Source organism: Eucyclogobius newberryi, unplaced genomic scaffold (genome assembly GCF_026437365.1).
Source record: "Eucyclogobius newberryi isolate DKJ021-1_F unplaced genomic scaffold, fEucNew1.0.hap1 SCAF_225, whole genome shotgun sequence".
Classification (NCBI taxonomy): Eukaryota; Metazoa; Chordata; class Actinopteri; order Gobiiformes; family Gobiidae; genus Eucyclogobius; species Eucyclogobius newberryi.
The window spans coordinates 107,759-122,989 of record NW_027315863.1 but is presented as its reverse complement, the minus strand read 5'-3'; the positions used below and the strand labels follow the sequence as shown (position 1 = coordinate 122,989).

At 61.4% G+C, this 15,231-nt stretch overlaps 1 protein-coding gene across 1 annotated transcript; it reads right to left on the bottom strand.

The window, feature by feature from the left end:
• Positions 1 to 6,668: 6,668 nt before the first annotated feature.
• LOC140372397 (glycoprotein hormone beta-5-like) lies at positions 6,669 to 14,532 on the bottom strand. The gene is made up of 3 exons (XM_072459490.1): positions 14,504 to 14,532; positions 13,623 to 13,818; positions 6,669 to 7,092 (listed from the first exon to the last, which is right to left on the bottom strand). Exons 1-3 carry the CDS (start codon positions 14,530 to 14,532, stop codon positions 6,904 to 6,906), a joined length of 414 nt encoding a protein of 137 aa, XP_072315591.1. The 3' UTR covers positions 6,669 to 6,903.
• Between the last annotated feature and the right edge of the window lie 699 nt (positions 14,533 to 15,231).

The window sequence follows — 15,231 nt, the reverse complement described above, 5'->3', positions numbered from 1 at the left end:
TTGTGGCTCGTTTATTCTTTCCTCTTTTGCTCTTTTTTTAAACTGTTTGTGTTTGAAGTAGAAGACGAGATGCACGTGTCAAATATGCACTTCATTTACACCTTTGTATCGTTATTATTGAAATAAAAGTCTATGAAATAATTTGTGGCTTTTTATCTGGACCAAACACAATAATGAACAAATGAACGAATCAAACACTCGAATAATCGTTAGTTTTGGATTTAATTTGGACGTTTTTTTCTTGATGCTGTAAATGCTTCTCTCTCAGTACGTGGCCCCTGGTGGCTGCAGTGAGTGTGTGGCCCCTGGTGGCTGCAGTGAGTACGTGGCCCCTGGTGGCTGCAGTGAGTACGTGGCCCCTGGTGGCTGCAGTGAGTACGTGGCCCCTGGTGGCTGCAGTGAGTGTGTGGCCCCTGGTGGCTGCAGTGAGTGTGTGGCCCCTGGTGGCTGCAGTGAGTACGTGGCCCCTGGTGGCTGCAGTGAGTACGTGGCCCCTGGTGGCTGCAGTGAGTGTGTGGCCCCTGGTGGCTGCAGTGAGTACATGGCCCCTGGTGGCTGCAGAGAGTACGTGGCCCCTGGTGGCTGCAGTGAGTACGTGGCCCCTGGTGGCTGCAGTGAGTACGTGGCCCCTGGTGGCTGCAGTGAGTGTGTGGCCCCTGGTGGCTGCAGTGAGTACGTGGCCCCTGGTGGCTGCAGTGAGTACGTGGCCCCTGGTGGCTGCAGTGAGTACGTGGCCCCTGGTGGCTGCAGTGAGTGTGTGGCCCCTGGTGGCTGCAGTGAGTGTGTGGCCCCTGGTGGCTGCAGTGAGTACGTGGCCCTTGGTGGCTGCAGTGAGTACGTGGCCCCTGGTGGCTGCAGTGAGTGTGTGGCCCCTGGTGGCTGCAGTGAGTACATGGCCCCTGGTGGCTGCAGAGAGTACGTGGCCCCTGGTGGCTGCAGTGAGTACGTGGCCCCTGGTGGCTGCAGTGAGTACGTGGCCCCTGGTGGCTGCAGTGAGTGTGTGGCCCCTGGTGGCTGCAGTGAGTACGTGGCCCCTGGTGGCTGCAGTGATTGTGTGACCCCTGGTGGCTGCAGTGAGTGTGTGGCCCCTGGTGGCTGCAGTGAGTGTGTGGCCCCTGGTGGCTGCAGTGAGTACGTGGCCCCTGGTGGCTGCAGTGAGTGTGTGGCCCCTGGTGGCTGCAGTGAGTACGTGGCCCCTGGTGGCTGCAGTGAGTACGTGGCCCCTGGTGGCTGCAGTGAGTGTGTGGCCCCTGGTGGCTGCAGTGAGTACATGGCCCCTGGTGGCTGCAGAGAGTACGTGGCCCCTGGTGGCTGCAGTGAGTACGTGGCCCCTGGTGGCTGCAGTGAGTACGTGGCCCCTGGTGGCTGCAGTGAGTGTGTGGCCCCTGGTGGCTGCAGTGAGTACGTGGCCCCTGGTGGCTGCAGTGAGTACGTGGCCCCTGGTGGCTGCAGTGAGTACGTGGCCCCTGGTGGCTGCAGTGAGTGTGTGGCCCCTGGTGGCTGCAGTGAGTGTGTGGCCCCTGGTGGCTGCAGTGAGTACGTGGCCCCTGGTGGCTGCAGTGAGTACGTGGCCCCTGGTGGCTGCAGTGAGTGTGTGGCCCCTGGTGGCTGCAGTGAGTACATGGCCCCTGGTGGCTGCAGAGAGTACGTGGCCCCTGGTGGCTGCAGTGAGTACGTGGCCCCTGGTGGCTGCAGTGAGTACGTGGCCCCTGGTGGCTGCAGTGAGTGTGTGGCCCCTGGTGGCTGCAGTGAGTACGTGGCCCCTGGTGGCTGCAGTGAGTACGTGGCCCCTGGTGGCTGCAGTGAGTACGTGGCCCCTGGTGGCTGCAGTGAGTGTGTGGCCCCTGGTGGCTGCAGTGAGTGTGTGGCCCCTGGTGGCTGCAGTGAGTACGTGGCCCTTGGTGGCTGCAGTGAGTACGTGGCCCCTGGTGGCTGCAGTGAGTGTGTGGCCCCTGGTGGCTGCAGTGAGTACATGGCCCCTGGTGGCTGCAGAGAGTACGTGGCCCCTGGTGGCTGCAGTGAGTACGTGGCCCCTGGTGGCTGCAGTGAGTACGTGGCCCCTGGTGGCTGCAGTGAGTGTGTGGCCCCTGGTGGCTGCAGTGAGTACGTGGCCCCTGGTGGCTGCAGTGATTGTGTGACCCCTGGTGGCTGCAGTGAGTGTGTGGCCCCTGGTGGCTGCAGTGAGTGTGTGGCCCCTGGTGGCTGCAGTGAGTACGTGGCCCCTGGTGGCTGCAGTGAGTGTGTGGCCCCTGGTGGCTGCAGTGAGTACGTGGCCCCTGGTGGCTGCAGTGAGTACGTGGCCCCTGGTGGCTGCAGTGAGTGTGTGGCCCCTGGTGGCTGCAGTGAGTACATGGCCCCTGGTGGCTGCAGAGAGTACGTGGCCCCTGGTGGCTGCAGTGAGTACGTGGCCCCTGGTGGCTGCAGTGAGTACGTGGCCCCTGGTGGCTGCAGTGAGTGTGTGGCCCCTGGTGGCTGCAGTGAGTACGTGGCCCCTGGTGGCTGCAGTGAGTACGTGGCCCCTGGTGGCTGCAGTGAGTACGTGGCCCCTGGTGGCTGCAGTGAGTGTGTGGCCCCTGGTGGCTGCAGTGAGTGTGTGGCCCCTGGTGGCTGCAGTGAGTACGTGGCCCCTGGTGGCTGCAGTGAGTACGTGGCCCCTGGTGGCTGCAGTGAGTGTGTGGCCCCTGGTGGCTGCAGTGAGTACATGGCCCCTGGTGGCTGCAGAGAGTACGTGGCCCCTGGTGGCTGCAGTGAGTACGTGGCCCCTGGTGGCTGCAGTGAGTACGTGGCCCCTGGTGGCTGCAGTGAGTGTGTGGCCCCTGGTGGCTGCAGTGAGTACGTGGCCCCTGGTGGCTGCAGTGATTGTGTGACCCCTGGTGGCTGCAGTGAGTGTGTGGCCCCTGGTGGCTGCAGTGAGTGTGTGGCCCCTGGTGGCTGCAGTGAGTACGTGGCCCCTGGTGGCTGCAGTGAGTACGTGGCCCCTGGTGGCTGCAGTGACTACGTGGCCCCTGGTGGCTGCAGTGAGTGTGTGGCCCCTGGTGGCTGCAGTGAGTGTGTGGCCCCTGGTGGCTGCAGTGAGTACGTGGCCCCTGGTGGCTGCAGTGAGTACGTGGCCCCTGGTGGCTGCAGTGAGTACGTGGCCCCTGGTGGCTGCAGTGAGTACGTGGCCCCAGGTGGCTGCAGTGAGTGTGTGGCCCCTGGTGGCTGCAGTGAGTACGTGGCCCCTGGTGGCTGCAGTGAGTACGTGGCCCCTGGTGGCTGCAGTGAGTACGTGGCCCCTGGTGGCTGCAGTGAGTACATGGCCCCTGGTGGCTGCAGTGAGTACGTGGCCCCTGGTGGCTGCAGAGAGTACGTGGCCCCTGGTGGCTGCAGTGAGTACGTGGCCCCTGGTGGCTGCAGTGAGTGTGTGGCCCCTGGTGGCTGCAGTGAGTGTGTGGCCCCTGGTGGCTGCAGTGAGTACGTGGCCCCTGGTGGCTGCAGTGAGTACGTGGCCCCTGGTGGCTGCAGTGAGTGTGTGGCCCCTGGTGGCTGCAGTGAGTACGTGGCCCCTGGTGGCTGCAGTGAGTACGTGGCCCCAGGTGGCTGCAGTGAGTGTGTGGCCCCTGGTGGCTGCAGTGAGTACGTGGCCCCTGGTGGCTGCAGTGAGTACGTGGCCCCAGGTGGCTGCAGTGAGTGTGTGGCCCCTGGTGGCTGCAGTGAGTACGTGGCCCCTGGTGGCTGCAGTGAGTACGTGGCCCCTGGTGGCTGCAGTGAGTACGTGGCCCCTGGTGGCTGCAGTGAGTACATGGCCCCTGGTGGCTGCAGTGAGTACGTGGCCCCTGGTGGCTGCAGAGAGTACGTGGCCCCTGGTGGCTGCAGTGAGTACGTGGCCCCTGGTGGCTGCAGTGAGTGTGTGGCCCCTGGTGGCTGCAGTGAGTGTGTGGCCCCTGGTGGCTGCAGTGAGTACGTGGCCCCTGGTGGCTGCAGTGAGTACGTGGCCCCTGGTGGCTGCAGTGATTGTGTGACCCCTGGTGGCTGCAGTGAGTGTGTGGCCCCTGGTGGCTGCAGTGAGTACGTGGCCCCTGGTGGCTGCAGTGAGTACGTGGCCCCAGGTGGCTGCAGTGAGTGTGTGGCCCCTGGTGGCTGCAGTGAGTACGTGGCCCCTGGTGGCTGCAGTGAGTACGTGGCCCCTGGTGGCTGCAGTGAGTACGTGGCCCCTGGTGGCTGCAGTGAGTACATGGCCCCTGGTGGCTGCAGTGAGTACGTGGCCCCTGGTGGCTGCAGAGAGTACGTGGCCCCTGGTGGCTGCAGTGAGTACGTGGCCCCTGGTGGCTGCAGTGAGTGTGTGGCCCCTGGTGGCTGCAGTGAGTGTGTGGCCCCTGGTGGCTGCAGTGAGTGTGTGGCCCCTGGTGGCTGCAGTGAGTACGTGGCCCCTGGTGGCTGCAGTGATTGTGTGACCCCTGGTGGCTGCAGTGAGTGTGTGGCCCCTGGTGGCTGCAGTGAGTACGTGGCCCCTGGTGGCTGCAGTGAGTGTGTGGCCCCTGGTGGCTGCAGTGAGTACATGGCCCCTGGTGGCTGCAGAGAGTACGTGGCCCCTGGTGGCTGCAGTGAGTACGTGGCCCCTGGTGGCTGCAGTGAGTACGTGGCCCCTGGTGGCTGCAGTTAGTACGTGGCCCCTGGTGGCTGCAGTGAGTGTGTGGCCCCTGGTGGCTGCAGTGAGTACGTGGCCCCTGGTGGCTGCAGTGAGTGTGTGGCCCCTGGTGGCTGCAGTGAGTACGTGGCCCCTGGTGGCTGCAGTGAGTGTGTGGCCCCTGGTGGCTGCAGTGAGTACGTGGCCCCTGGTGGCTGCAGTGAGTGTGTGGCCCCTGGTGGCTGCAGTGAGTACGTGGCCCCTGGTGGCTGCAGTGAGTGTGTGGCCCCTGGTGGCTGCAGTGAGTACATGGCCCCTGGTGGCTGCAGAGAGTACGTGGCCCCTGGTGGCTGCAGTGAGTACGTGGCCCCTGGTGGCTGCAGTGAGTACGTGGCCCCTGGTGGCTGCAGTGAGTACGTGGCCCCTGGTGGCTGCAGTGAGTGTGTGGCCCCTGGTGGCTGCAGTGAGTACGTGGCCCCTGGTGGCTGCAGTGAGTGTGTGGCCCCTGGTGGCTGCAGTGAGTACGTGGCCCCTGGTGGCTGCAGTGAGTGTGTGGCCCCTGGTGGCTGCAGTGAGTACGTGGCCCCTGGTGGCTGCAGTGAGTACGTGGCCCCTGGTGGCTGCAGTGAGTGTGTGGCCCCTGGTGGCTGCAGTGAGTACGTGGCCCCTGGTGGCTGCAGTGAGTGTGTGGCCCCTGGTGGCTGCAGTGAGTACGTGGCCCCTGGTGGCTGCAGTGAGTGTGTGGCCCCTGGTGGCTGCAGTGAGTACGTGGCCCCTGGTGGCTGCAGTGAGTGTGTGGCCCCTGGTGGCTGCAGTGAGTACATGGCCCCTGGTGGCTGCAGAGAGTACGTGGCCCCTGGTGGCTGCAGTGAGTACGTGGCCCCTGGTGGCTGCAGTGAGTACGTGGCCCCTGGTGGCTGCAGTGAGTGTGTGGCCCCTGGTGGCTGCAGTGAGTACGTGGCCCCTGGTGGCTGCAGTGATTGTGTGACCCCTGGTGGCTGCAGTGAGTGTGTGGCCCCTGGTGGCTGCAGTGAGTGTGTGGCCCCTGGTGGCTGCAGTGAGTACGTGGCCCCTGGTGGCTGCAGTGAGCGTGTGGCCCCTGGTGGCTGCAGTGAGTACGTGGCCCCTGGTGGCTGCAGTGAGTGTGTGGCCCCTGGTGGCTGCAGTGAGTACGTGGCCCCTGGTGGCTGCAGTGATTGTGTGACCCCTGGTGGCTGCAGTGAGTGTGTGGCCCCTGGTGGCTGCAGTGAGTGTGTGGCCCCTGGTGGCTGCAGTGAGTACGTGGCCCCTGGTGGCTGCAGTGAGCGTGTGGCCCCTGGTGGCTGCAGTGAGTACGTGGCCCCTGGTGGCTGCAGTGAGTACGTGGCCCCTGGTGGCTGCAGTGAGTGTGTGGCCCCTGGTGGCTGCAGTGAGTACGTGGCCCCTGGTGGCTGCAGTGAGCGTGTGGCCCCTGGTGGCTGCAGTGAGTACGTGGCCCCTGGTGGCTGCAGTGAGTGTGTGGCCCCTGGTGGCTGCAGTGAGTACGTGGCCCCTGGTGGCTGCAGTGATTGTGTGACCCCTGGTGGCTGCAGTGAGTGTGTGGCCCCTGGTGGCTGCAGTGAGTGTGTGGCCCCTGGTGGCTGCAGTGAGTACGTGGCCCCTGGTGGCTGCAGTGAGCGTGTGGCCCCTGGTGGCTGCAGTGAGTACGTGGCCCCTGGTGGCTGCAGTGAGTACGTGGCCCCTGGTGGCTGCAGTGAGTACGTGGCCCCTGGTGGCTGCAGTGAGTACGTGGCCCCTGGTGGCTGCAGTGAGCGTGTGGCCCCTGGTGGCTGCAGTATGACTCTATCTGACAATGGCACAAACGTCTCCGGTGATGAAACGTTCCCTCGGGTTCTGGGCCTCGTCTCGTTCTGATGATGTCATCGACTGAAATAAGACTAAAACAGACATAACGTTGTGTTTTAGACAAAGAAACAAACAAGAACAAAAGACGCAACAAATGAGAATCTTTTAATCTTTATTTCATTTTTAAAAAAGTTTTGGTTTGATATTTGTTTATTGTAAAAGCAGCACATTGTCCCAGGCGTTTCAGACGGTGATGCACTCGGTGGTGGTGGTGTATGTCCCAGGCGTTTCAGACGGTGATGCACTCGGTGGTGGTGGTGTATGTCCCAGGCGTTTCAGACGGTGATGCACTCGGTGGTGGTGGTGTATGTCCCAGGCGTTTCAGACGGTGATGCACTCGGTGGTGGTGGTGTATGTCCCAGGCGTTTCAGACGGTGATGCACTCGGTGGTGGTGGTGTATGTCCCAGGCGTTTCAGACGGTGATGCACTCGGTGGTGCTGGTCTTACACAGTCCACAGCCGCAGCTCAGAGCGGAGGCGTAGCTGTAACTCGGGTCCACGTGTTTCAGGCAGTTTGGCAGTTTGACGGTGACGAGGCGAGTGGCGTTGTACGTACAAACTCTCTGAAACGAGTCGATGTACGGAGGCTCCACCATCGGCTTCTGCAGAAACATGAGAGTTTATTTTACGACACAAAACTGGAGCGTCGTCTTCTCTTGTTACAACAGCAGTTTGATTATCGTCAGTGGTGGAAAGTAACAAAGAACATGAGTAAAAGTACCGGACTCCGGACTTAAACTATACGTTTTTTACATAGTTTTGGCCGGGGTGCGACTTATACTCTGGAGAGACTGATTTCTGATATTTTTCATTATCTTTACACTGGCAACCGCATTTCACACGCCGACCACAAGAGGGCTTTAAAGCGCCGCAGCGATGTTTGCTGTGCCTATTGTCTGGTGTTGACCGATGCAGAAGAATCTGCACTTCCTCTTCCTCTGGAGTTTGTGGAGTTGTTTAGAAGTGACACAGAGGAAGAAGAATTCAGTGGATTTAGTGATTTGGGGTAAAACTGATGCTTTGCTAAACTTGTTAGCATGTTCTTTATGCTATAGTTATCTGAATAACTGTTCATATGTTACGTTAACATACCAGACACTTACCACAGTTCTGTCTGTGCCTCATGTAGCTGAAGGTGTTAGCGTTAGCATACGTCATGTAGCTGAAGGTGTTAGGGTTAGCATACGTCATGTAGCTGAAGGTGTTAGCGTTAGCATACGTCATGTAGCTGAAGGTGTTAGCGTTAGCATACGTCATGTAGCTGAAGGTGTTAGCATACGTCATGTAGCTGAAGGTGTTAGCGTTAGCATACGTCATGTAGCTGAAGGTATTAGCGTTAGCATACGTCATGTAGCTGAAGGTTCTAGCGTTAGCATACGTCATGTAGCTGAAGGTGTTAGGGTTAGCATACGTCATGTAGCAGAAGGTGTTAGCGTTAGCATACGTCATGTAGCTGAAGGTGTTAGCGTTAGCATACGTCATGTAGCTGAAGGTTCTAGCGTTAGCATACGTCATGTAGCTGAAGGTGTTAGGGTTAGCATACGTCATGTAGCTGAAGGTGTTAGCGTTAGCATACGTCATGTAGCTGAAGGTGTTAGCGACAGCATACGTCATGTAGCTGAAGGTGTTAGGGTTAGCATACGTCATGTAGCTGAAGGTGTTAGCGTTAGCATACGTCATGTAGCTGAAGGTGTTAGCGACAGCATACGTCATGTAGCTGAAGGTGTTAGGGTTAGCATACGTCATGTAGCTGAAGGTGTTAGCGTTAGCATGTTAGCATACGTCTTATTATTTTAAATTGCATTTCAAGATCAAATGTTTGTTCTTGGTCTTGGATTTTTTCTAAGAAATGTCCCCCAAACATGCGACTTATATATGTTTTTAACATCTCTATTACGCATTTTTTGGCTGGTGCGACTTATAGTCCGGAAAATACGGTACTTTTACTTCCCTTTGAGAGCATATATTTGTACTTTCTACTGCACTACAATTTTTAAAAGGACCGAAAAGTGAAAAGTACTTTCTTTATAGTGTCTGTAGTACAGAGGGATTATTGTTCAGCACATTCATGTCACCTCCCAGGTCTCGCAGCGCCCCCTGTCTCACCTCCCAGGTCTCGCAGCGCCCCCTGTCTCACCTCCCAGGTCTCGCAGCGCCCCTGTCTCACCTCCCAGGTCTCTCAGCGCCCCCTGTCTCACCTCCCAGGTCTCGCAGCGCCCCCTGTCTCACCTCCCAGGTCTCGCAGCGCCCCCTGTCTCACCTCCCAGGTCTCGCAGCGCCCCTGTCTCACCTCCCAGGTCTCGCAGCGCCCCAGTCTCACCTCCCAGGTCTCTCAGCGCCCCTGTCTCACCTCCCAGGTCTCGCAGCGCCCCTGTCTCACCTCCCAGGTCTCGCAGCGCCCCCTGTCTCACCTCCCAGGTCTCGCAGCGCCCCTGTCTCACCTCCCAGGTCTCGCAGCGCCCCCTGTCTCACCTCCCAGGTCTCGCAGCGCCCCTGTCTCACCTCCCAAGTCTCGCAGCGCCCCTGTCTCACCTCCCAGGTCTCTCAGCGCCCCTGTCTCACCTCCCAGGTCTCGCAGCGCCCCTGTCTCACCTCCCAGGTCTCTCAGCGCCCCTGTCTCACCTCCCAGGTCTCGCAGCGCCCCTGTCTCACCTCCCAGGTCTCTCAGCGCCCCCTGTCTCACCTCCCAGGTCTCGCAGCGCCCCCTGTCTCACCTCCCAGGTCTCGCAGCGCCCCTGTCTCACCTCCCAGGTCTCGCAGCGCCCCTGTCTCACCTCCCAGGTCTCGCAGCGCCCCTGTCTCACCTCCCAGGTCTCGCAGCGCCCCTGTCTCACCTCCCAGGTCTCTCAGCGCCCCCTGTCTCACCTCCCAGGTCTCGCAGCGCCCCCTGTCTCACCTCCCAGGTCTCGCAGCGCCCCTGTCTCACCTCCCAGGTCTCTCAGCGCCCCCTGTCTCACCTCCCAGGTCTCGCAGCGCCCCCTGTCTCACCTCCCAGGTCTCGCAGCGCCCCTGTCTCACCTCCCAGGTCTCGCAGCGCCCCTGTCTCACCTCCCAGGTCTCGCAGCGCCCCTGTCTCACCTCCCAGGTCTCGCAGCGCCCCTGTCTCACCTCCCAGGTCTCTCAGCGCCCCCTGTCTCACCTCCCAGGTCTCGCAGCGCCCCCTGTCTCACCTCCCAGGTCTCGCAGCGCCCCCTGTCTCACCTCCCAGGTCTCGCAGCGCCCCTGTCTCACCTCCCAGGTCTCGCAGCGCCCCAGTCTCACCTCCCAGGTCTCTCAGCGCCCCTGTCTCACCTCCCAGGTCTCGCAGCGCCCCTGTCTCACCTCCCAGGTCTCGCAGCGCCCCCTGTCTCACCTCCCAGGTCTCGCAGCGCCCCTGTCTCACCTCCCAGGTCTCGCAGCGCCCCCTGTCTCATCTCCCAGGTCTCGCAGCACCCCTGTCTCACCTCCCAAGTCTCGCAGCGCCCCTGTCTCACCTCCCAGGTCTCTCAGCGCCCCTGTCTCACCTCCCAGGTCTCGCAGCGCCCCTGTCTCACCTCCCAGGTCTCTCAGCGCCCCTGTCTCACCTCCCAGGTCTCGCAGCGCCCCTGTCTCACCTCCCAGGTCTCTCAGCGCCCCCTGTCTCACCTCCCAGGTCTCGCAGCGCCCCCTGTCTCACCTCCCAGGTCTCGCAGCGCCCCTGTCTCACCTCCCAGGTCTCGCAGCGCCCCTGTCTCACCTCCCAGGTCTCGCAGCGCCCCTGTCTCACCTCCCAGGTCTCTCAGCGCCCCCTGTCTCACCTCCCAGGTCTCGCAGCGCCCCCTGTCTCACCTCCCAGGTCTCGCAGCGCCCCTGTCTCACCTCCCAGGTCTCGCAGCGCCCCTGTCTCACCTCCCAGGTCTCGCAGCGCCCCTGTCTCACCTCCCAGGTCTCGCAGCGCCCCTGTCTCACCTCCCAGGTCTCGCAGCGCCCCCTGTCTCACCTCCCAGGTCTCGCAGCGCCCCTGTCTCACCTCCCAGGTCTCGCAGCGCCCCTGTCTCACCTCCCAGGTCTCGCAGCGCCCCTGTCTCACCTCCCAGGTCTCTCAGCGCCCCTGTCTCACCTCCCAGGTCTCTCAGCGCCCCTGTCTCACCTCCCAGGTCTCTCAGCGCCCCTGTCTCACCTCCCAGGTCTCTCAGCGCCCCCTGTCTCACCTCCCAGGTCTCGCAGCGCCCCCTGTCTCACCTCCCAGGTCTCGCAGCGCCCCTGTCTCACCTCCCAGGTCTCGCAGCGCCCCCTGTCTCACCTCCCAGGTCTCGCAGCGCCCCCTGTCTCACCTCCCAGGTCTCGCAGCGCCCCCTGTCTCACCTCCCAGGTCTCTCAGCGCCCCTGTCTCACCTCCCAGGTCTCGCAGCGCCCCTGTCTCACCTCCCAGGTCTCGCAGCGCCCCTATCTCACCTCCCAGGTCTCTCAGCGCCCCTGTCTCACCTCCCAGGTCTCTCAGCGCCCCTGTCTCACCTCCCAGGTCTCTCAGCGCCCCTGTCTCACCTCCCAGGTCTCTCAGCGCCCCCTGTCTCACCTCCCAGGTCTCGCAGCGCCCCCTGTCTCACCTCCCAGGTCTCGCAGCGCCCCTGTCTCACCTCCCAGGTCTCGCAGCGCCCCCTGTCTCACCTCCCAGGTCTCGCAGCGCCCCCTGTCTCACCTCCCAGGTCTCGCAGCGCCCCTGTCTCACCTCCCAGGTCTCTCAGCGCCCCTGTCTCACCTCCCAGGTCTCTCAGCGCCCCTGTCTCACCTCCCAGGTCTCGCAGCGCCCCTGTCTCACCTCCCAGGTCTCGCAGCGCCCCAGTCTCACCTCCCAGGTCTCTCAGCGCCCCTGTCTCACCTCCCAGGTCTCTCAGCGCCCCTGTCTCACCTCCCAGGTCTCGCAGCGCCCCCTGTCTCACCTCCCAGGTCTCGCAGCGCCCCTGTCTCACCTCCCAGGTCTCGCAGCGCCCCAGTCTCACCTCCCAGGTCTCGCAGCACCCCTGTCTCACCTCCCAGGTCTCGCAGCGCCCCCTGTCTCACCTCCCAGGTCTCGCAGCGCCCCAGTCTCACCTCCCAGGTCTCTCAGCGCCCCTGTCTCACCTCCCAGGTCTCGCAGCGCCCCTGTCTCACCTCCCAGGTCTCGCAGCGCCCCTGTCTCACCTCCCAGGTCTCGCAGCGCCCCTGTCTCACCTCCCAGGTCTCGCAGCGCCCCCTGTCTCACCTCCCAGGTCTCGCAGCGCCCCTGTCTCACCTCCCAAGTCTCGCAGCGCCCCTGTCTCACCTCCCAGGTCTCTCAGCGCCCCTGTCTCGCCTCCCAGGTCTCGCAGCGCCCCTGTCTCACCTCCCAGGTCTCTCAGCGCCCCTGTCTCACCTCCCAGGTCTCTCAGCGCCCCTGTCTCACCTCCCAGGTCTCTCAGCGCCCCTGTCTCACCTCCCAGGTCTCGCAGCGCCCCTGTCTCACCTCCCAGGTCTCACAGCGCCCCTGTCTCACCTCCCAGGTCTCGCAGCGCCCCCTGTCTCACCTCCCAGGTCTCGCAGCGCCCCAGTCTCACCTCCCAGGTCTCTCAGCGCCCCTGTCTCACCTCCCAGGTCTCGCAGCGCCCCTGTCTCACCTCCCAGGTCTCGCAGCGCCCCCTGTCTCACCTCCCAGGTCTCTCAGCGCCCCTGTCTCACCTCCCAGGTCTCTCAGCGCCCCCTGTCTCACCTCCCAGGTCTCGCAGCGCCCCTGTCTCACCTCCCAAGTCTCGCAGCGCCCCTGTCTCACCTCCCAGGTCTCTCAGCGCCCCTGTCTCACCTCCCAGGTCTCGCAGCGCCCTGTCTCACCTCCCAGGTCTCGCAGCGCCCCCTGTCTCACCTCCCAGGTCTCGCAGCGCCCCTGTCTCACCTCCCAGGTCTCGCAGCGCCCCTGTCTCACCTCCCAGGTCTCGCAGCGCCCCCTGTCTCACCTCCCAGGTCTCGCAGCGCCCCTGTCTCACCTCCCAGGTCTCGCAGTGCCCCTGTCTCACCTCCCAGGTCTCGCAGCGCCCCCTGTCTCACCTCCCAGGTCTCGCAGTGCCCCTGTCTCACCTCCCAAGTCTCGCAGCGCCCCTGTCTCACCTCCCAGGTCTCTCAGCGCCCCTGTCTCACCTCCCAGGTCTCGCAGCGCCCCTGTCTCACCTCCCAGGTCTCTCAGCGCCCCTGTCTCACCTCCCAGGTCTCTCAGCGCCCCTGTCTCACCTCCCAGGTCTCGCAGCGCCCCTGTCTCACCTCCCAGGTCTCACAGCGCCCCTGTCTCACCTCCCAGGTCTCGCAGCGCCCCCTGTCTCACCTCCCAGGTCTCGCAGCGCCCCAGTCTCACCTCCCAGGTCTCTCAGCGCCCCTGTCTCACCTCCCAGGTCTCGCAGCGCCCCTGTCTCACCTCCCAGGTCTCGCAGCGCCCCCTGTCTCACCTCCCAGGTCTCTCAGCGCCCCTGTCTCACCTCCCAGGTCTCTCAGCGCCCCCTGTCTCACCTCCCAGGTCTCGCAGCGCCCCTGTCTCACCTCCCAAGTCTCGCAGCGCCCCTGTCTCACCTCCCAGGTCTCTCAGCGCCCCTGTCTCACCTCCCAGGTCTCGCAGCGCCCCTGTCTCACCTCCCAGGTCTCTCAGCGCCCCTGTCTCACCTCCCAGGTCTCTCAGCGCCCCTGTCTCACCTCCCAGGTCTCACAGCGCCCCTGTCTCACCTCCCAGGTCTCTCAGCGCCCCTGTCTCACCTCCCAGGTCTCTCAGCGCCCCTGTCTCACCTCCCAGGTCTCACAGCGCCCCTGTCTCACCTCCCAGGTCTCACAGCGCCCCTCTGTCTCACCTCCCAGGTCTCTCAGCGCCCCTGTCTCACCTCCCAGGTCTCGCAGCGCCCTGTCTCACCTCCCAGGTCTCGCAGCGCCCCCTGTCTCACCTCCCAGGTCTCGCAGCGCCCCTGTCTCACCTCCCAGGTCTCGCAGCGCCCCTGTCTCACCTCCCAGGTCTCGCAGCGCCCCTGTCTCACCTCCCAGGTCTCGCAGCGCCCCCTGTCTCACCTCCCAGGTCTCGCAGCGCCCCTGTCTCACCTCCCAGGTCTCGCAGTGCCCCTGTCTCACCTCCCAGGTCTCGCAGCGCCCCCTGTCTCACCTCCCAGGTCTCGCAGTGCCCCTGTCTCACCTCCCAGGTCTCGCAGCGCCCCCAGCAGGCGTCGGTGGTGATGTGCAGTCCTCCACAGCCGGGTTTTTTAACCAGAAATGTGAACTCTCTCACAGCACAACCAGTGAAATGACGAAGGTTCACGGAGGAAGAGGAAGAGGAGGAAGAGGAGAGAGGGAGGAAGAGGAGGAGGGGGAGGGAGGAGAGTAGGAGGAGACTGTGAGGGAGAAGGGGGCGGGGCAAAAGGGGAGGGTGAACGAGGCAGTGAGCAAAGAGAGGGAGGAGGGAGAGAAAGAGAGAGGTTAGTTCTGTCACTTTCTTCAAATCAAGACGTCAAACGTTGCAGTTTCTGACGTTGAACTTTAAACGTGGCTGAACGCGGGATGCCAAGGAGAAGGCGGTGAACAGGTCCAAACCCTTAACACAGACTAAACTGACCACTCGGGGTCAGATCTTGCAGTGTCCAGATCTTTTGTGACGGCAGAAAAACGGCACAACGAGCTGGAGCAGACATACGATCCTGACACTTTTCAACATTGCCTTTAAAGACGAGACTTTTACACATTTACAGGATTTAACGATTTAACGACGTCTGTTTCTGGAACGTTCTGGAGTTTAATCTTTGTCTTTGTCAAACGAGCTCAGATTTATTTGGAGAAAAGTCTAATTATGAGAAACTGTGATAAACATCGTTAGAAGTATTTTGCAGCGTAACGACCCAAACAACATGAGGACAAAGAATAATGTAAATAAATAAAATAAAATAAATAAAATAATATTAAATAAATACATGAATTAATGAAGTAATAAGAAATGAAATTATAACGAAAACAAAAAAACACTTCACAAATAGAGTGTTCTGTGACTCGTTTAACTGAACTTTAAACTCAAAAAGAACAAACCTGACGCTCTTTCTCCAGTGAAAATCCATCTGTTTTGTTTGACAAACGGCGGCGCTCACGACTCTTCTTCTGCTCTCACGACTCTTCTTCTGCTCTCACGACTCTTCTTCTGCTCTCACGACTCTTCTTCTCTCTCACGACTCTTCTTCTGCTCTCAAGACTCTTCTTCTGCTCTCACGACTCTTCTTCTGCTCTCACGACTCTTCTTCTCTCTCACGACTCTTCTTCTGCTCTCAAGACTCTTCTTCTGCTCTCACGACTCTTCTTCTGCTCTCACGACTCTTCTTCTGCTCTCACGACTCTTCTTCTGCTCTCACGACTCTTCTTCTGCTCTCACGACTCTTCTTCTGCTCTCACGACTCTTCTTCTGCTCTCACGACTCTTCTTCTGCTCTCACGACTCTTCTTCTGCTCTCAAGACTCTTCTTCTGCTCTCACGACTCTTCTTCTGCGCTCACGACTCTTCTTCTGCTCTCACGACTCTTCTTCTGCTCTCAAGACTCTTCTTCTGCTCTCACGACTCTTCTTCTGCGCTCACGACTCTTCTTCTGCTCTGACCAGAGACACGGTGCACTTATAAGCTCCTCTCACCTGTCACTCAAAGTGTCAGACCCCGCCCTCCTGCAGACGCTGCTCGCTCAGACGCTGCTCGCTCAGACGCTGCTCGCTCAGACGCTGCTCGCTCAGACGCTGCTCGCTCAGACACTGCTCACTCTGAACGCTTCACAA